General features: G+C 43.8%; 2 protein-coding genes across 4 annotated transcripts in view; one reads left to right on the top strand and one right to left on the bottom strand.

The window, feature by feature from the left end:
* The window catches only part of Acad11 (acyl-CoA dehydrogenase family, member 11), a 65,140-nt gene that overhangs the window by 15,573 nt on the left and 29,375 nt on the right, over window positions 1-20,192 (bottom strand). Inside the window, exons 12-14 of one of the 2 annotated variants that reach the window (XM_087562327.1) lie at window positions 18,408-18,515; window positions 16,653-16,751; window positions 9,670-10,071 (exon numbers count right to left, since the gene is read on the bottom strand). In XM_087562327.1, coding sequence (XP_087418453.1) covers window positions 10,028-10,071; window positions 16,653-16,751; window positions 18,408-18,515 — 251 coding nt within the window. In that variant the 3' untranslated portion in view covers window positions 9,670-10,027. 2 annotated transcript variants of the gene reach the window in all.
* Ackr4 (atypical chemokine receptor 4) lies at window positions 10,014-14,439 on the top strand. Of its 2 annotated transcripts, XM_087563737.1 has the most exons (3): window positions 10,082-10,151; window positions 11,377-11,688; window positions 12,865-14,439. In XM_087563737.1, the coding sequence occupies exons 2-3, from the start codon at window positions 11,557-11,559 to the stop codon at window positions 13,924-13,926; spliced, it is 1,194 nt and encodes a 397-aa protein (XP_087419863.1). In that variant the 5' UTR covers window positions 10,082-10,151; window positions 11,377-11,556; the 3' UTR covers window positions 13,927-14,439.

Raw genomic sequence — 20,192 nt, 5'->3', positions numbered from 1 at the left:
AGAAGCAGCAGGGTGAAATGGGTACAACTCTGTAGCTCTTGCAGGCTTCAACCTGACTGAGGAGACATCGGGGAAACAGGAGACTATACACCGGAAACAATCCACAAATGAAAACTGAGCTGAAAGCTTTTCCAAAACCATTCTGGGAGCATTCAAAATGGTAGAATGGTGTCTGCCTCCCAATACCATTGGGATTTTCACTGAAATAAAGATGTAAAAACATAGTGAAGGCAAAACTGTAGAGAAAAGGAAATGGAGGAGGTAAAGCAGGATTGGGGTGTTGGTGGCCACTGAAAAATGAGATTCTAATAATATCTGGGGAATGGGTGAGGGCAAGAGGATCAGGGAAATGCATAGAGAAACAGGTGTCTAGAGAATGGCACAAGATCCTGCAGAGGGACAGGGCTAGGAAAGTTGTGAAAGTAGTCAAGGATGTAAGAAGGAAAATGAAGCAATCTTCATTCTCGTTAGAATAACAGCTGGGAGGAGGAATGTACTAAAGTTCACAGCACAGAAATCAAATGATGTCATTTTGACACTAGGAGGCTGGAGTCAAAGCCAGCATCCCATCAGCCCAGCATCCCATCAGCCCAGCATCCCATCAGCTGACTGGAAGGGATCTGAGAGCTGCCCCACTGAGAACCTTCTTATGGAGTACTACACAGGAAAGAAATGTGCCTGGGAAATAATTCAATGCCAGTAACAGAAGAAACTTTAACTTAGCCTCCTTTTCTCATAAGAATAAATAGAATATTTTAAAATATCAGTAACAAAGTGAAAACCTTAAAAGATTTCAGAGGGAATAAAAGAAGGCACCCAAGAGGAAGGAGGGTGTATCCTTGAGATCCTTTTCACAAACTGCAAGGGATGCTGGATAAAAAGAAGATCATGACCAGAATTCTATACCTAGATAAACTATCCACCTTTGTGAGACTAGAATAAGCATACACATCAATGAGTAAGAGTTGATAATTTACCTAGTATGTACCTTTTCCTCAAAGAGTTAAGAATCTAATCAAGCAAACTAAAGGAACAAATAAAGAAAGCCAAAATATTCAAAAATAGTATATCTCAGTGAAGTGATACATGTAAATCCTAGGATAGTCACACTGAAATGTGCCTATAAAACAATCAGACTGGAAAAGAATCATTGATGTCCATGGAGGTCTCTGGAAGAAAAAAAAAGCCAGTCTGCAGAATTAAAGGAGCATGTGCAAGAGTGGGAGCTTATAAAAGCAAATGATTCCATTAGAAAATAGCAATTAGAAACTGAAAAATATCTAGTGTACACGTGAACCATGACCCCAACAAACCATACTGTGGGATAGTTTTAAGTGTCAGGAAGCTGAGGTACCGACCTCAACAGTAGAAAGTCTCTTTGGAACAGCCATATGGTTTACATTGCACCGCTATAGAGGCTCAAGGAATCCAGCAGGATACTCAGAAAACATGGAACACTCCTCACCACAGAGTGAGTGCTAAGTGCTGGTTTTCAAAGTTCAGGGTCACCCTGGGTCAACTGTAAGTGCGGTCACAGGAGAGAAGGCAGTGTGAGTGACCTGGGCCATGCAGGAAGAAGCTGTATGGTGACAATGGAAGGAGGAGCTAAAGGGTAGAAAAAGGTGAAAGAATTCAGGACCTTCCACTACAGAAGAGAGCTTGAGGAGACATCATTACCTGAGGAATCAGAACCCTAAACTGCATTTAAAGTTTCTCTATGGCTATAGCTCTAGATGGCCTGGAACTCTCTCTGTAGACCAGGGTGGCTTCGAACTCACAGAGATCTGCCTGCCTCTGCCTCCCAAGTGCTGGGATTAAAGACATGCACTACCAAACGCAGCCCAAAAGTTAGACACTTTTATATTGGAATTATTTATTCCAACTTATTGAGTTTGTTTATTTAATATTTAATAGATATAAATTTACTTAGCATTAAATATTAAAATGCAGAGAGCTACAATAGGAGCAGCCAAATGGCATCATGATACCATCTTGATGGTGTAGATGGGGAGTGGGGAGAACTTGGGCCACCTTGGACCAGAGTGGAAATCAGAAAGTTGCCACCACTCTCCTCCAGGGCACACTCTGCCATGTGGCGGGATAGGGGTGAGCAGGCGGGGAGATCCCTTATTTGTTGTCAGCCAGACAAGAAGAACTTTAAAAAAACTTATTAGCGTAACTAAGCAGCGTGTGGTTCCGCATGCCTGCAATCCCAGCACTTGGGGTGCTGAGGTGGGAGCATGCAGAGAATCAGAGTAGGATGGGCTACATGGTGAGACTCTTCAACATTGCCCTCAAAATGGTGAAAGAAAAGCAAAGCCTGCCATCATATAGACAAATTATAGAATCTGACTAGAAAAGAGAGACTAGATCTGGGTTTCTTTTCCTTTCCCACTTTTCCTTTAATCTGAACATAAAACTCAGCACAGTGGAAGGGTCATTTCTTGGTGGAGAGGCCTTTCTTCACTTACAAGTGAGTATGTGTAATTCCAGAAACCCTACCTGCGTGCTCTGCCTGGTGAGGTATTTAAGTGGATTTTAAAAACATAAAATCTTTTATCTCTGAAAGGGAGGGTTTGGGGAAGAAGGCGGAGAGCCTAAACTGAGTGACTCCCTCATTCTCAGGCTGGCATCAAATCAATGGCACACCTTGGCTGGCACTTGAACGACAGCTCTGATGCCTCTATAGCCGCAGCCACCACACCTGTCTGAACGTGCAGTCACGGAGGCACATGCGTGACTCCTATGGGTGACTAGAAAGGGAGGTGTCTTCAAACTAACTGAAACAGGAACTTTAAAAGGCAAAACTGGCCAAAGAGATGTTACATTATTAGGTAACAAATACGTTATGCAAAAAATTTCTTCCCCATTTTCCCTGAACACATGACTTATTGCCTACATTTTGTGTGCAATAAAATATGGAACCATTTTTTCCAACCTTCTGGGCATTTGCAACACAATCTGATTACTAAATCCAATTGTTTCAAATAAAGTGAAATGGAAACTATTATGGTAAAAAGCAATGAATGTTTTTCATTAAAAGAAAAAGGCAAGCATTTCCTCAAGTATAAATGAGGAAAATACGAAGTGACTTAAATAAAACATGTTGCTAGATCTCAAGTAGTCTGCTGTATTAGTGTTGGCATAAAGCTTTGGTTCAGCTGAGCACACTTGCTCTGTGTCAACCAATGCCACAGTATAAATGTTAAATGTTCTCCCCTGGCCCTGTGTGAAAGGACTGGCACAAGGCAGCACTGACAGGATGCAAGAGAACCATTGGGAGGCAGAGGTTAGTTCCAGTCACTAAGTCATGTGGGAAAGGCCATTGGACCCTAGGCCTACCTCCTTCCCTGTTTGCCTCATGGCTACAAGCTAAGCCATGGGCTAAGTGACTCACTCTGCTACATCCCCACTCCTCCCCACTCCTCCCACTGCCATTCAGTGTCTGCTCTAGGGTCCAGAGCAGTAGGGCCATCTGGTCATAGATTGGAGTCTCTAAGGCCATGTACAGAAAGAAACCTTCCCTCTACACTAATAAGCTCAGGCCTTATCTTAGTGACAGATAGCTGGCCAGCAAAACCAGACAGAAACGGGAGCTTTAGTATTTCTGGACTTTGTTTTAAATGGCAACCTCTCTCCGTCATTGTGGTTTGTAGCTAGAATTCCTTATCTGAAAATTCTCAGCTGGGAGAGTTTTCTCACTTTATTTGCCCAGGCTCTGTAATCATGTGAAGTTATGCTTTTTAAAAAACCCTCTCTCCCCCTTCTCTCTTCCCTGTCTGGGGGGGTGGGGTGGGGCAGAGAGCGCAGTGCAGATGCCCTCAGAGCCTGAGGAGGTGGTCGGAGGCTGTCTGGCATGGTGGTGCTTCTGGAAAAGCAGTCTGGGTTTAACCACTGAGCAATCTTTCCAGCCCCCGTGAAGCCATGCATCCATTCTTAGAGATTACAGAATAAAGTGCTCTAATATAATGGCTCGCTTTGAATTCTTCAATAATATTTTTCTAGTAGAGTCAGTACCTAGAGGCCCATAAGCTGTAAGGTCCATTCTATGTGCACCACACGACATGCTACCTCCTTGGTGAGCATACAGCTGAAGATAGGAACAGGGCACACTAACACGATTTGGGGTTCGTTTCCATTACAAGTCTTATCAGAATCAGACTTCAGAAGTGCAACCTGGGCTGGAGATGTGGCTCAGGGGCACTGTGGTAGTCTAGCATGCAGGCAGCTCTAGGCTCAACCCCAACACTGTGTAAAAAATAAGTAAAACAAAGCTGGGAGTGGCAGTACAGACCAGTAATCAGCACTTGGGAGGTGGAGACAGGAAGGTTGGAAGGTTAAGGCCACCCTGTGTCAGCAAAGCAACCAGGCACAGTCTCCACCACTCCAGGAGCTCTGGCCCAGGCCTCTTTCTCACTGTTTAGAATGTACACCCTCCTCTCCCACCTCTCACCCTGGCCATGCTTCCTAATGCCATGACTTTCAGAACAGAAAGGACTTAGGCACTTTGTCTTATAAGCCCTCAATAGATTGCAGATGAATTATGAAGAAAAACAACAGGCAAGTAATTCTTTAATTTTGCCTTATCCATTAACACATGGAGGATTGCTTGGACTCTAAATATGAAACACTTAACATGCCTTTTTTGCTGACTGTTAAGTAGAGGAAGTCAGGGCAAATATACAATGGATAAAACTTAAAATATTTTGTAGTTAACCTCCCTGATTCAGAAAAAGAGATGCAAAAATCCTCATAAATACATCAACTTCCCCAAGCTCCAGGCAGAATGTGTCAGGGGTGGCAGCAGCAGGAACACCCTTCTAGAGAAGAGAACCCCTCTCTTATGTCACTTTAGTCACTGACCAGGATACACAATGTCAGAAGTGCGACGGGCTGTAGGAAATGCAGAGTCCAGGGAACCTCTCAGCATATCTGCGGGTCACAGGCCTTTCGAATGAAAACAGATGCCCCAGATAAGGGTGTTTGTTCTCAGCACAGACTCCTACTGCAAGACTGTTCAAGTGCCAGCATGCAGTCAGACTACAGTCCTATCTCCCTGATGTTTGCTCATCCGCTCGAGCTCTCAGTCTCTTAACTTCGGTTACAGAAAGAAAGATGGCAGCTAGCATTATCATGATGTTGTGTATGTGTTCTGAGCCATGTGTGAACACACGGTACCACACAGAGCACAGCCAGCCACCGGGAGGTCTTGAGGCCATTTCTTCTAACGACATGGACTTTCTGAAGTAAAAAATATTTAAATTTAATTTGGCTTCAGCTCTAATATTAATGATTCAAATCAGGATAAAAACATTATGAGTTAAGAAACTTCTTATAATAAAATTTCCACTTGGAAAAGTTTATCATCCAAGCCCATGATTAAGGGGAAAAATCATCCAATGTGTTTTCTCAGAGCTCGTGCCATTTTTATTAGGGAAAGCAGACCTTGGTACACACTGAAACTATTTTTAGAATAATTGATACTTAAGTAATGATTATTTAGTAAGTGTTAAATTCCAGTGTAAATGGATCAAAATGAATTCCAAATACATTAGAGTTGAGGTTTTCAGAAACTTTAAGGAATCAACCCACAAACAACTATGAAAAATAATATTTATAGATCTTTGGATTGGAATTTTGAAATTTAAAACTATATATGAGTCTGGGTATGCTAGTGTGTGCCTACAATTCCAGCACTAGGTGTACGGAGGGAGAAGGATCATGAGTTCAATTTTATCCTTGACCACAAACTAAGTTCAAGGCCTGCCTGGGCTACAGGAAGCCCCTGCCTCAAAAAAATAAAACAGACAGTGAGAAAGATAGAAACACACAAATAAAAAACCTAACAACAAAGGAAACTATAAATTAAAGTAACAGAAAAAGATCAATTTTTTGTCAATATAAAATTATTTTATATTACAAAATAAAGGTAATAAAATATGTTTAGTGCTCGCTTCGGCAGCACATATACTAAAATATGTTTAATGTCTCCTTAGAGTATTAAAACCATTACAGAGGTAAAGATGGACACGCTTGCAGAAAGAAGAGATAAGAATTAGAGATTTTTTTTCCAGCATTTACCTTTACCAACCCCCCTCTCCCCCGAGTCAAAGTAGGGGAAAAGGCAACAATGAAATGCCGCGTACAGTTAAAGGTCAAAGGTAACTTACTTATCACAGGAGCTTACGATTCCCTATCCCACGTGTGGCTAGCAGGGGCACGGTAGAAAGTAGAGTGTTATGAAACTACGTCTATGTACAGACCTCACAGAGGCAGGGTGTTGGGAAACAGGCACTGGCACATATCGCTGGCGGGATAACAGGAAAACCATTCCCAAGCAGCACAACTTGGCGATGCCCGGGAAAATCAGACTCCCTCAGTCTCTGACCCTCCCAGCCAGTATCTATCATTTGTATCTGTCCTGTAAATATGGCTGCCCCTCTATGAAATGGCAGGAGCCTAAGAGCATTGACTGGGGTAGTAATGATTGTGAGGAAGAACATTCGTTCAGTTTCCAGCTGGCCTGTTCAAACATGCTGTGCTGAGCCTATAACACAGAAGGGATACAGACGCTTTCTAAGCACCAACGTAGGAGTCATGACTACAAGTGAATCATGCTAACACTGTCTTTAGCAGACAAAATTATATATATATATATATTTACAGCCTTCAAAATTTCTAAAATTAGTTTATTTTTATCACAGTCTACAAAGTTATCACTCTGTGATGTGATTTATGATACTAAAAAGAAATCTAAATTTCCCCAAGAAATACTAATGCAAACAATGGTAATACAGGCAATAAAATATTACTTCTACTGAAACTCGATTGATGGTGAGTTTGGATAAAAGTGCTTTTTTTTTTTTTTGCTTAAGCAAAAATGTGCCATTAAAACCCATTAAAATATGAATTCAACATGTAATATGGACACTAAACAAGGTCTTAAGGTTATCTAAGTAACGCTCAGCTTGAAGCCCAGTAACATGCAGTTTAGTTAAACATTCATCACTGGCAAAACAATGCCACCAGCAGAGGGCCAGGGAATGGATAGAGAGAGAGGCAGTTTGGGGACCAAGGGACATTGCTGTGTTAAGGCGAGAAATAATTTTTACAAACCGTTTGATACTGAGACTCAGAGGGAGTCTGATGAGAGAGGTTATGGTGGACAGGCAGGTGTGGAGCCCACAAACATCAAGCGCTCTGAAGTTGCTCACAGTGGGGATGCTCTTCTCGGCCTCTCACTTCCGGCCACTACTCTGCTTCTTCCTTATTTGCTCACTATTAAGTGCTGTCTGGTCTGAGACAGGCTGTCACTGTGTAGCTTGGATGGGTGGTAGACTTGTGACCCTTGCCTCAGCGTCCAGAGTGCTGGGATTAAGAGCCTGAGTCACCATACCCAGCTACCTCTGATCTCCTCTGCACTCCAGACGGCAGCTCTCCTAGCTTAAACAGGTTGGTTCTTTCTTTCTTTTTTTTTTTCCCTCCTTTTGACTGAATATGCATTTCTGATTTTTTTAAATTTCCCATCCAAATTTCCCATCACCACCAAGTCTCCTAGTTGTATCTGAAGAAATGAAAACACAGCAGAACCAAGGGTCTGTTCACCATGACTCATACATCATGAACTCATCGTGCCTGGAGCACCAACCCAGTCCAGATGCCTTTATGTCCTGACGGCTTACGTTTGAAGAAAATGGTTTTTTTTTTTAAATCAAAAGCTGTAAAGATTATTATAGAATTACAACTTGTTTATAAGACAGGAACCCAAATTATAAGAAAATACATAGTTTCTTAGGGTAGGGTAAACAAGGATTAGGAGGAGACATATTCAAGCACACACAGAGCAAAATTAAGACTGCACAGCAGGTAGCATCACGGGATACCGGAAATGTGTCAGAGATTGCACGATAAAATGGAAAAAGTCTAACATTGAACACGTAAGAGAGAACTGTAGCCCTGGCATCAAAATGGAGGATGTTGCTCAAACTGACTGATTCACTGCTTCGTGAGTTTATTATTTGACAGGCTGGCATCATGAGTAAGTTACTATCATAAATGCTTAAAACACACAGAGTGCAAGACAGCTGTGAAAGATGGAAATGATTATAAAGTACTAGGAGTGGGATGTGAGGCACTTGGAGAGCATCCTAGTTAGCTTCAGTTGTCGCCTTGACACAGTCATCTGAGGAGGAGTCTCAATGGAAGATTTTCCAGATCTGATTGTTATTTGCTGATGGGCACGTCTGCAGGAGACTGTTAATGGACCTGGGAGGGTCTGGCCCACTGTGGGCCAGCACTATTCCCTGGGCAGACGGTCCAGTGTAATCACGTTCTCTAACCATATTCACCCCCATTTTCCTTCCCTGTTCTCCTCTCCCACTGGTCTCCTTCCTCTTCCCAGATGATCATAATTCTATCTAGTTCCCTAAAAATGACATCTCTCTGCTTTATGGCTGAGTAGAAGTCCACTGTGTGTGTGTGCTCTGTGTGTGTGTGTGTGTGTGCTCTGTGTGTGTGTGCTCTGTGTGTGTGTGTGTGTGCTGTGTGTGTGCCATGTATTTTTCTCCTCTCCTCTCCTCTCCTCTCCTCTCCTCTCCTCTCCTCTCCTCTCCTCTCCTCTCCTCCTCCCTTCCTTTTCTTTCCTCTCTCTTTTGAGACCTGCTCTCACAGTACTCACGCCTCAACCTCAAATGCTGGGATTCCAGATATGAGTCAGTATTGCTCACAGGGGACTGAGAACTGAACCCAGGCTAGGCCACTCCACCAGCTGAACTACCCATAACCCTACATTGTCTTTACCTGTTCTTGGATGTGCTTGTATCTCCCTAGTTAAAACTGTACTAGCTTGGGCCTGGAGATGGCTCAGCAGTTGGGAACACTGGCTGCTCATTGAGAGGACCGGGGTCAATCCCCAGCCCCCATGTGGCAGCTCACAATTGTAACTCCAGTTTCAGCAGATCTGACTGCAGGACAGTAGGCAGGCAAGACACCTACGATCCTTAACAAAGGAAACGAATGGTGTCGCCTGCTCAGAAGATAGATTATGTGCCTGTTAGTAACTTCTCCTTCAGTCAGTTCACTTTGATGCTTAGAACTGACTGTGGTGGTGGTGGATTCCTCACACCTCGGCAAATGACACAAATCTAGAGCTAAGCTGTTTTAGCCGATGCTTCCTTAAAGAGAGGCGGCTACACAGGTTAAGGCTACCTTGACTCCCAGACATATGGGGGAGGGGGATAAAGATGAAGGCACATACTAATGAGTTTCTTCTGCATGAATCCACACAGACTATAACAATCATTGAGGGAAAAGAAAAGGCTTGGGTCTAAAACAACTTCTGCAGCTGGGCACTAAGGTCAGCTTTGCATGAAAAATGGGGCAATGGTATGCAAATGTGAGGTGAGGCCGAGGATCTCGTCTGCGTGAAACCCTCTTCCTTTCTAAGGTGCATTTGTTTGGCAGCCTGGAAAAGCAGCCTCTCCACACACAGGAGTTGGATGGTTCATGACTGGTCCTTGAGGGAAAGATTCTAAGAAAAGGAGAGAAAGCCTCGAGAAACGCACACTTTGGACCACAGAGAATGCTGCAGTGAGCCAGGGCTCTGCCCCAGTAAAATAAGAAACTGAAATCGTGTTGTACGCAAACAGTAAGTCCTGCTTAACTGGCTGATTTGGTTTTTCAAAAACATAACTTTATGGGTTAAAATCATCTTATTTTTCTCTCATAGACAAAATAACTTGGTCAAGTATTTCTGGAGCTCCCCCTCCCTCCCCGCCACCACACCCCACCCTGGGGCAGGGCCTGTGGCCACTGGATGCTCTCAGTGTCTCTCTGTGGCTGACCAGGGCTTGGTGAGCCACAGGCACTCTCTTGTCTCCTTCAGCTGAGTGGAAACGGACGGACGATCCTGCAGTTTGGCCGCCAGAGCTGGGACTCCTTCCATCTGTATCCAGGACATTTAGGAATTTGGACGCATGCCACAGGAAGGTTCGCAGAGCACTTAATCAAGTGCTCCGGAGGTTAAGTTTCAGGAAAGCTCGCTTGGATCCAAGATAAAGGCGGGGTGTAAAACTGAAAACAAGAGTTGCCTGGGTCACGGAGGTCCTCTGATCTCCTCTGCGCTCTGGACGGCAGCTCTTCCAGCTTAACAGGTTGGTTCTTTCGGGTTTTTTTCCCCCTCCTTTTGACCTGAATATGCGTTTCTGATTTTTTAAGCCCAAAGATTTTGTATTTTTATCTTAGTGGAGGATGGGGGACTTGGTACAGGCGAGTTTAAACATTTACATGTCCCACAAAGAGCTATTAAGAACAGCTCTACACTTCACGTGAGTGTACCAAGAAGAGCTTTTCGCATCACCACTGCGGGTTTGTACAATGTTGTCAGGGAGCAGACAGGGTTTACTTGGTCATTGCTTTTGGCTCTTTAAAATAAATTTGTTTTTGTTTTTAAAATGATTTTAGGGGCTGGGGATTTAGCTCAGTGGTAGAGCGCTTACCTAGGAAGCGCAACGCCCTGGGTTCGGTCCCCAGCTCCGAAAAAAAGAACCAAAAAAAAAAAAAAAATGATTTTAAAGAGCATTTAGAAGCCTCCCTACACATCTGCAGAAGGGTGCTTTCTGCAAAGTCTCTTCCGACTCTAACTTTCTTACACTGTTAGGAAGTCATCCTTACTCTCAAATGTCACCCTTACATTTTATTCGGCTCTATTGCTTTCCATCATCCAGTCCAAGGCTTCTGGATAACAATTAAGAACCAAGTTTATACTGTGTTAATAATTAATGCATAAACTACGGAGGCTGCAGAAGTCTCCTTAACAGAGCTTCTGAGCCGCCTTAGAGACTGCACAATAGAGCAAATCTCCAGGCCGGAGCACCTTCCCTGAGGGGAACCCTCACACTTTGCTTTACTCATTCAAAGAAGAGTTAGCAAGTTAAAGACCTTTTTTTTTTTTTTAAATTTGAATATTCTTTTCTGTACTGTTTTGAAAATACTGTTTTCATGATTGATTCTGTAAGATCTGAAATTCTTTGAGGGTCAAAATTAGTCAAACCAAGATAGAGAAGCTAGAAATAAAACTATAAGAATATTGAAAGTCATTATAGTATTTATATTAAACTTGTGAATTCTGTGCAAGCTTTTCTTGTACAATGCAGTGTTATTAGCCAGCTATGATTCCCCAGACCGAGATGGGAAACACGTGGTCCACCCATTCTGCAATAACAGCTTTATATGTGGTGGGAAAACGTTTAGAGCCTGACACATATTTAGTGAACAGCTAGAGTGTACCAGGTATGCTAATGAAACTTTGGTCACAACCAGAAATCAAATTGTCAGACTCCAGAGAACTTAGAGCTTGGAAATACATTTTCTCCACAGGATGGAGTCAAAGCTCTGACTGAGAGTCTTCTGGGGAGGAAACTGGATAAAGCTGACAAGCGAGAGCAATGGAGAGGCACGGCATGTCACGGCAGTGTGTCAGCCACAGCTGACAACTCAGCCCATTACTGACTACTGTGTGGAGCATGGGGAGGAGGCGGTGGCCGGAGGAAGCCTTGGATGTCATTCCAAGGAGCTTGTGGTATATCCAAGAGCCTTCCAGGCAAAGAGCTAAGCGAGACTGTGGTAGATTGGCAAGTTAGAGGCACAATATCAATTGGCAGTAAGAAGAATGGTTTGGACAAACAGTTGGTAAGGACAAAGAACAGTCAGATTCCAGATAGGAAGACAGGAGCATTAAGTGTGGTGTGTTTGTGTGTTTGTATGTGTATATCTGTGTGTGTGTGTGTGTGTGTGTGCATGCGCGTGCATGGTCAAATCTGATATCCAAACTAGGTGTGGTGGCTCACACATGTAATTCCAGCACTGAGGAGGCTAAGGCAGGAGGATTGCCAATGATCGTGCAGACTAACTGGAACCCAGGGATCTAGGTAATTGAGAAGTTAAAGACGGTGCCAGTTTTCAGTTTAGAGGGACCGGGGACACAAGTAGTGTGACAGGCTTAGGAGGCAAGCTGGCTAAGGAGGCTTTCTTGTAGCAAAGTCAACCAGTGACTCTGTGCCAATGCCACGCTAACTTATTTAAATTAAAATTATAAGTAACTCTAGAATAAAAATGAAAACATTTTTCAAGTAAAACAACTTCTTTTACTTTGTTGTAGAAATACTTCACAAGACTTAAGTAACATTTATAAAACTGAAATGTATCTTCTGCTCTTTGATTAAATTTTGCATTATAAAAACTAGGCTAGGCAGACGGCTCTGTGATTAGAGTGCTTGCTGTACACGTGTGCAGACTAACACTTGGATCCCCAGTATGCGTGTAAATGAGGGGTGGCCACTGCAGCTCATCCACAGCCCCAACACTTACAGGGTGCAAAGGATGGCTGCAGCAAGCTGGCTAGTCAGAATAGTCCTGATGGTGAGCTCTGGGTTCAACTGAGAGACCTTACCTCAACAAATGAGGGGAGAGTAATCTAATGACTCCTAGCAACTTCAACCTTTAGGTACATGCACACATGCGTGCGTGCGAGTGCGCGCGCACACACACACACACACACACACACACACACACACACACCAACAACAACTCATATTACTTAAGAGTCTTCACGTTTGTCCAGGATTTAATGACTAAGGGCTGGGATACTGTCTGTTGACCATGGGCCAACTCCAGTTCCTATATATGAGAGCAAAGGATGGGGGGACTGACTCCATGTGGTTCTCACTGAAGTTTCCATAGTGAGAGCTAGGCTCACATATGTGACAGCCACAATCTATTCTCGAGAAAAAGAACAAGCCACATGCTGGGCAGAAGCTGCTTCCTCTCATGCTGACGTGAGTGCTTTGTGTTCTTCTCGTCGTGCAGCTTGGCGCCATGGCTCTGGAGCAGAACCAGTCAGTGGAGTACGATTATGAGGACACCGAGATGAACTACACTCATGACTACAGCCAGTATGAAGTGATCTGCATAAAAGAAGAGGTCAGGCAGTTTGCGAAAGTCTTCCTGCCTGCCTTCTTCACGGTCGCCTTTGTCATTGGACTTGCAGGGAACTCCATAGTTGTGGCGATTTATGCCTATTACAAGAAACAGAGGACCAAGACCGATGTGTACATCCTGAATCTGGCTGTAGCAGACTTGTTGCTTCTGGTCACGCTGCCTTTCTGGGCAGTTAACGCAGTTCATGGGTGGATTCTAGGCAAAATGATGTGCAAAGTAACTTCGGCCCTGTACACGGTAAACTTTGTCTCCGGGATGCAGTTCCTGGCTTGTATCAGCATTGACAGATACTGGGCAATCACTAAGGCCCCCAGCCAATCAGGAGTGGGGAAACCCTGCTGGATCATCTGTTGCTGTGTGTGGACAGCTGCCATCTTGCTGAGCATCCCCCAGCTGGTTTTCTACACGGTGAATGAGAATGCTAGATGCACGCCCGTCTTTCCCCACCACCTAGGAACATCCCTGAAAGCATCCATTCAGATGCTGGAAATCTTCATCGGTTTTGTGGTTCCCTTTCTCATCATGGGCGTGTGCTATGCCATGACTGCTAGGGAGCTCATCAAGATGCCCAACATTAAAAAGTCCCGCCCCCTCAGGGTTCTGCTCGCGGTGGTTGTTGTTTTCATTGTCACTCAGCTGCCCTACAACGTTGTCAAGTTCTGCCAAGCCATAGATGCCATCTACCTGCTAATCACCAACTGTGACATGAGCAAGCGCATGGATGTTGCCATCCAGGTCACCGAGAGCATTGCGCTCTTCCACAGCTGCCTCAACCCCATCCTGTATGTCTTCATGGGGGCCTCTTTCAAAAACTATATCGTGAAAGTGGCCAAGAAATACGGATCCTGGAGAAGACAGAGACGGAATGTGGAGGAAATTCCTTTTGATTCTGAGGGTCCTACAGAGCCAACCAGTTCTTTTACCATTTAAATATAAAACTGCTCTCTGTCTCTGCTTTTTGCTTACACACACACACACACACACACACACACACACACACACACACACACACACATTGTCTCTTCCTCAAATAAAATATTTGTGTTACACTGAGCTTCAACCATCCAATACCAAACACTGTTGTTGCAATGTATAACAAAGAAGGAGCAAGGGGTGGGGGTGGGGTAAGGAAGACAGAGTAGACACCAGAGAGCAAACAAGTAGGCAATATAAGGAAACTAAAGCTAATGACAGGAAAATAGCTTGGCAGGAGGGAGAAAAGCATTGTGCTATAAAGAGGAAGTCTTTGTGTGTGTAGGTGTATGTTGGGGGGATAGTGTTTTGCATTTTCGCTGCAGTGGTAGCTATTCAAATCTGATAGCAACTGTAATTATGTAATATAAAACACTAGGTAATGAGCACCCAGGACCACCCTGTACTATCTTTGTAACTTCCTGTGAGTAAACAACTTCAAAATAAAAAAATTAAAAAAAAAAAAAGAAACATCATGCTGTGAGTCTGGCAATCTAAAACCAATTAATAAAGAAACTTATGCTAAGAGAAATATATAATTATTTAAATTTTAATAAGAATTTTTTGTAAAATTCCAATGCTTAAATAATCATAACAAAACTTACTTTTTTTATTTCTGAATTTATAAGTGATTTTATAACATAACATATAAGAAAGAATGGTAATTAAAGAAAAAGGCCAAAGCCATAAAGATGTTCACACATCCTGGTAAATTCCTATACATGCAAATTGCTCTGATGATGTCACCAAAGAAAATTAATCCAAATACACGCTGGGTTCATCGTGCATATTCTGGAAACCGGCCTTTGAAAATCATTTTTATTTAGAGTCTAATTTTATAACTTCCTAAAGAGCTTGCCTATGTTTGTTGGCCCAGTATTGAAAACCAGTGAGCAAATATACTATCCTATATACAAAGTTTCTTTTTCAATTAAAAAAATTAGGCAATAAAATATGTACCACAGGCTGGTGAGATGGCTCAGAAATTAAGAGCACTGGCTGCTCTTCCAGAGGTCCTGAGTTCAATTTGCAGCAACCACATGGTAGCTCACAACCATCTGTAATGAGATCTGATGCCCTCTTCAGGCATTTGGATGCTCAGAATATCCAAGAGACAATTCAGAGACCATATGAAACTCAAGAAGAAGGAAGACCAAACTGTGGATGCTTCAGTCCTTCTTAGAAGGGGAACAAAATACTCACAGGAGGTAGAGGGAGGGAGGGACTTGGGAGGAATAAAGGAGGGGGAGGGGGAAAGGGAGGCAGGATCAGGTATGGGAGGAGACAGGGATGATATACAGAGGGTCAGAAATTTGAACAGAGGTGTGTAGCAATGGGGGATGGGGAACTGGGGGTAGCCACCAGCAAGTCCCAGATGCCAGGAAAGCAAGAAGTTCCCAGGACCCAACAGGGATGAGATTAGCTGGAATGACCAACAAAGGGGAGGGAGACCAAATCCCTGGTTGGGGGGTGGGGTCACGTACCCATCTCCAAATTTTAACCCAGAATTGCTCCTGACTAAAGGAAATATAGGGACAAAGTGTGGAGCAGAGACTGAAGGAAAGGCCATCCAGAGACTACCCCATCTGGGATCCATCCCATATATACTGCCACCAAACCCAGTCACTATTGCTGATGCCAAGAAGCGTTTGCTGACAGGAGCCAGATAAGGGTGTTTCCTGAGAGGATCTGCCAGATTCCTACTGATACAGATGAGGATGATTGCAGCTAACCATCGGACTGAGCATGGGGACCCCAATGGAAGAGTTAGAGAAAAGATTGAAGGAGCTGAAGGGGTTTGTAACACCACAGGAAGAACAACAATATCAACCAACCAGAACCCCCAGAGCTCCCAGGGACTAAACCACTACTTGGAGGGACCCATGACTCCAGCTCATATGTAGCAGAGGATGGCATTGTCTGGCATCAATAGGACGAGAAGCCCTTGGTCCTGTGAAAGCTTGATGCCCCAGTTTAGGGGAATGCCAGGGCACTGAGGTGGGAGTGGGTGGGAGGGGGAGCATCCTCATAGAAGCAGGAGGAGGGAGGATGGGAGAGGGGGTAACTGGGAAAGGGGATAACATTTGAATGTAAATACATAAAATATCTAAGAAAAAAGCAGATAGGGGTAAATATGATCAAAATACATTGTGTGCATATATGCTATTTTCAAAAGAAATAGTGTTAAAAAGTTAAAACAATCTCTAACAGTTCTTTCGATGAAGATAATATGTAAACAAAGCCTGACATTAACTGCTGCAGGGTATTATTTTTGTATTATCTATATTATATATAAAAGCAAAACAGGGGTTGGGGATTTAGCTCAGTGGTAGAGCGCTTGCCTAGGAAGCGCAAGGCCCTGGGTTCGGTCCCCAGCTCCGAAAAAAAGAACCAAAAAAAAAAAAAAAAAAGCAAAACATACCAAATAGAGTGATGTCAAAAAAGATTATGTACCACACATAGCATTGTCGCTGATACTTAAGACTGAACCCAAACACACGCTGAGCTGTGTTCTACCATCACTGGGTACCTCAGACCCCACAACTTATCCAATTACCTTTCCTCTTGGTACTGACTCTACGCTTGATGTTTCAGAGGCAGAGTTACAGCTGTGACCACACAGCAGTGGGTGGGACCGCCCCACTGCCATGCAATGGGGTGACAGACCCACAGACAGTACTCACCGCTGCTCCACCACTTCTTGCCATGAACTATGTAGCTACCGCCATCTCTCTGGATGCTACACTCCATGTTTGTGGCATCGCTTGATGAGACGTTGGGCTCTAGAAAGGAAAATGGCTTGATTTACAGGTGGGCAGAAACTAGTCGTTAGCCAAAGAGGCTTAGGCAGAAAGTACGAGTTCTTCAAGGACAGGGGCATGCTGATTTTTATTTTTATTTTTTAATCTTTCTTTCTTATCCGTTCCCCCTTGGTCTTGGATATAGACAGTGCAAGCATTCGTTCTGTGTGAGTGGGAAGACTGAGGGATGAGGTGTAGCGTTAGCCGTGTTCCTTGGCCTTAGCTCACGTCGGAGTCCACATGCAACCGACTCGTCATTTTTCTAATCACCAAAAATAGATGAAAACACTGGCTTTGACTTTCCATAATGGGAATCTGCTTTAACTACAGGCAGGCACGGTTTCTCTACTGTCACTAACAAGTTCTCTCTGTGCCTTGTCAGTGCTACTGGGAAAGTGTTGGCCAGGCCACACTTGGAACATTCAAATCTTCGCAACACTTAGGTCTCCAGAACGCTTTCTGTACAAAAGCCTTTAACACCCATAAATTCTGCTTACTGTATGGCATTTAGGAACCAATCAGGTCTCTCCTTGTTCCTATATTGTGCTTAGTTTTGGTTTGTGTGTGTGTGTGTGTGTGTGTGTGTGTGTGTGTGTGCTCACATATTGGAACATGTGTGCATATGGATACAACCTACAACTTCAGTTGTCATTTCTCCTCAGGTTCTTGCCTACCCTAGGCTTTTTTCCTCCCTTAGGAGACAGGACCTGTCATTGGCTGGTGTTGGCTTGGTACTTCGTGATTGGCTAGCTTGACCAGCCAGTAAGTCTCATGGGGCTTGCTGTCTCCTCCATCCCCCAGTGCTGGGATTACAGCTGTGTGTTACAACATCAGACTTTTTCTGTAGATTCTAGGAATGGAACCCAGGTCCACATACTTGCATGGCAAACATTGTACAGACAGAGCCATGTCCCCAGCCCTCCCCTGTCCTTTAAAGGAGGCCTTGGGTCCTTCATGCTTTTGTTTGAAAGCTCCAGAGCTGTTTTCAGAGATGGGGCTGGAAGGCTTATTTCCTGATCTTAGCTGGTGCTTTGTAAACACTGTCATTGCATCATTCTGAAGGTGTTCAATATGTGCCTTTTGATGATTCAAGTAGAAAGAACTTTGATATTATATAAAGAGTTGAAGAAAATAATAAAATCTGGCCATCAGTGAAAGGTCACATTATGACCAAACCCAACTGAATTTAATTCTAAAGTCAATTTGAGAAGATAATTTTCATCTTTAAAGGAACTTCTGAATCACTTTCTCCAGGGCACAAGTGTGTCGACACCATTCTCTTCAGTGTGCCCGGGCTTTCCATTCCACACTGTGGTTTCAGCAATCTTTCCACAGATCTAAGTTATGTTTTTCTAGGTTACAGAATAGCTGAGCAGCAATTGTAGAAACAACATAATTTAAAAGACATCCCCAACTGCTGGTGCTGAAGCAGACTCCCGGAATACGCCTGGAGCCCTCCCAAAGGAGAGGGCTGAACACGTAAGGGTGCCAGCATTCCAAAACAGACCCAAAATAAACACACTTCTGGCTGTGGACAAAGTTGGCTACAGCCAGACTACAACCCACGATGCTTCAGTCCATCATCCACACTAATCTCAAGATGGCGATGACAGCAGATAGGCCGTGCCTTGCTCCTACCTGTCATACAGAAGACGGAGGTGATATCGCCACGCAGGAGAGGCTCCAGCCACTGCTGCTTCTGCTGCTCGCTGCCGTACAGGTGTAGTACCTCCATGTTGCCTGTGTCTACACGGGAGGACAAAGTGTTTGACCTTGGGAACTACCAGTCCTGAGTCCACATTTAGGAAGACAGAACAGACAACATCTTTCTAAATGAAGTTTCTGTTGATGAAGATATTCGGAAGTGCACATTAAGTGTAGCACTTAGTGGTGCATCACATGGCATTCGGTTCGTATTTCCTCAACTGTTTCTGAACCTCGGACACTTGCCCAGTTCATTCTTTGGCTTTATGGAGGTCTAACTCAGCTAGGACTGAAGTAGCTGTTCCTGGCTTACTCTGTGATTGTCTGCTGTGCCTCCATGCTCCTGGAGAGGAACTGACACTCTGCCCTGAGCTCCGGCTCCTAAGTGTCCATGATGTTCCTCAGGCACATGGTTGGGCCAGGCTTTCTGCCTGTGAGAGTCTGTTAGTCGTGGGTAAGTAAACTGCTCACGAGCTATGTTCTCAGCAAGATCCTCTGAAAGACCTCCTTCCCTGAGCTGCAGCCATTCTCCTTTATCTTTTATTTTGTTTTGTTTTGCTTGTTTGCTTGTTTGTTTTTTTCAGACAGGGTTTCTCTGTGTAGCCCTGGCTGCCCTGGAATTCACTCTGTAGACCTGGCTAGCCTCGAACTCAGAACTCAGCTGAGTTGAGCTTGTTTGTTCAGTTTGTGTCTGGGGCAGGTTTTCTCATCATAGCCCTGGCTGGCATCAAATTCCTGCTTCTGCCTCATTAGTACTGGGATTATAGGCGTGTACTCTAAGATAGATCTTAATTGGTGCATCCCATTCCTCTGTGAAAGAGAGAATCCCTGTCTTGTGGGGAAGCAGAAACCCTGGAGGATCCACTCGATCCACTCCAGTCTTGAGGGATGCTGTCTAGTACACCACCCACTCTACCTCACGGCTGAAAAAGGTCTCTGTTTATTGTGTGCTTTCCTCTGATTTCCAGTCCTGAAAAATGTTCTTAGAATTCTGCTGTAATCTTCTCGCGATTTTAAGAAAGATTTTCAGTGTCACCTCCTGTGACTTGGAGGATGGTTGCTCAAATGCTGATGAAAAATGACAATTATAAATCAAGCAAGATCTATATTGACAAGTGCTGGAAGAATAGCTTGGGAGTTATCCCCGCAGAGGATCTAGTTCAGTGCCCACCGCCCACGTCAGGCAGTTCACAGTAGCTTGTAACTCTAGCTCCAGGGATCTTATTTCCTTTTCAGGATACATGCATACACAGAGGCATGCACACACATAGATAGCGTTTTTAAAAAAAAATTAAAAATCATCCTTTAAAAATATACCCTTATACTCTGTTCAGATACCAATACTGAATCAGGAGAGACAGAACTCCTAGCAGATCAATACCAAACTGACATTGTTTTTAAGCAAGGAGAAAAGAAGTCCTCAGTTACAATCAACAGAGTGGATGACTGCTTTCTTTGCTTGTTTGAAATTTGGTGTCACTGTTACAGTTCAAACAAAATAAAGAGTTGAAACTTTTCAAAATTAAGCCGGGAGCAGTGGCACACACTGGTAATCCTAGCGTTTGGATGTAGGGATAGATGGAGGCAGGAGGATCAGGAGTTCAAGGTTATTCTTGGCTACACATTAACTATGAGGACAGCTTGGGCTACATGAGATCCTCTTTAAAAGAGAAAGAATATGAAGTTTTCAGTTTTACTTTGAGAAATTGATAATTTTTT

Source organism: Rattus norvegicus, chromosome 8, assembly GCF_021556685.1.
Source record: "Rattus norvegicus strain SHRSP/BbbUtx chromosome 8, alternate assembly SHRSP_T2T, whole genome shotgun sequence".
Classification (NCBI taxonomy): Eukaryota; Metazoa; Chordata; class Mammalia; order Rodentia; family Muridae; genus Rattus; species Rattus norvegicus.
This window is presented reverse-complemented; position numbering and strand designations above follow the sequence as displayed.

Bases quoted from the DNA above. Each gene is read 5' to 3' on its own strand.
- Ackr4 (XM_087563737.1), top strand. From the start codon at position 11,557: ATGTCATTCCAAGGAGCTTGTGGTATATCCAAGAGCCTTCCAGGCAAA. The intron at 11,689-12,864 runs GTAAGGACAAAG...CTCGTCGTGCAG, and splicing joins ATGGTTTGGACAAACAGTTG to CTTGGCGCCATGGCTCTGGA.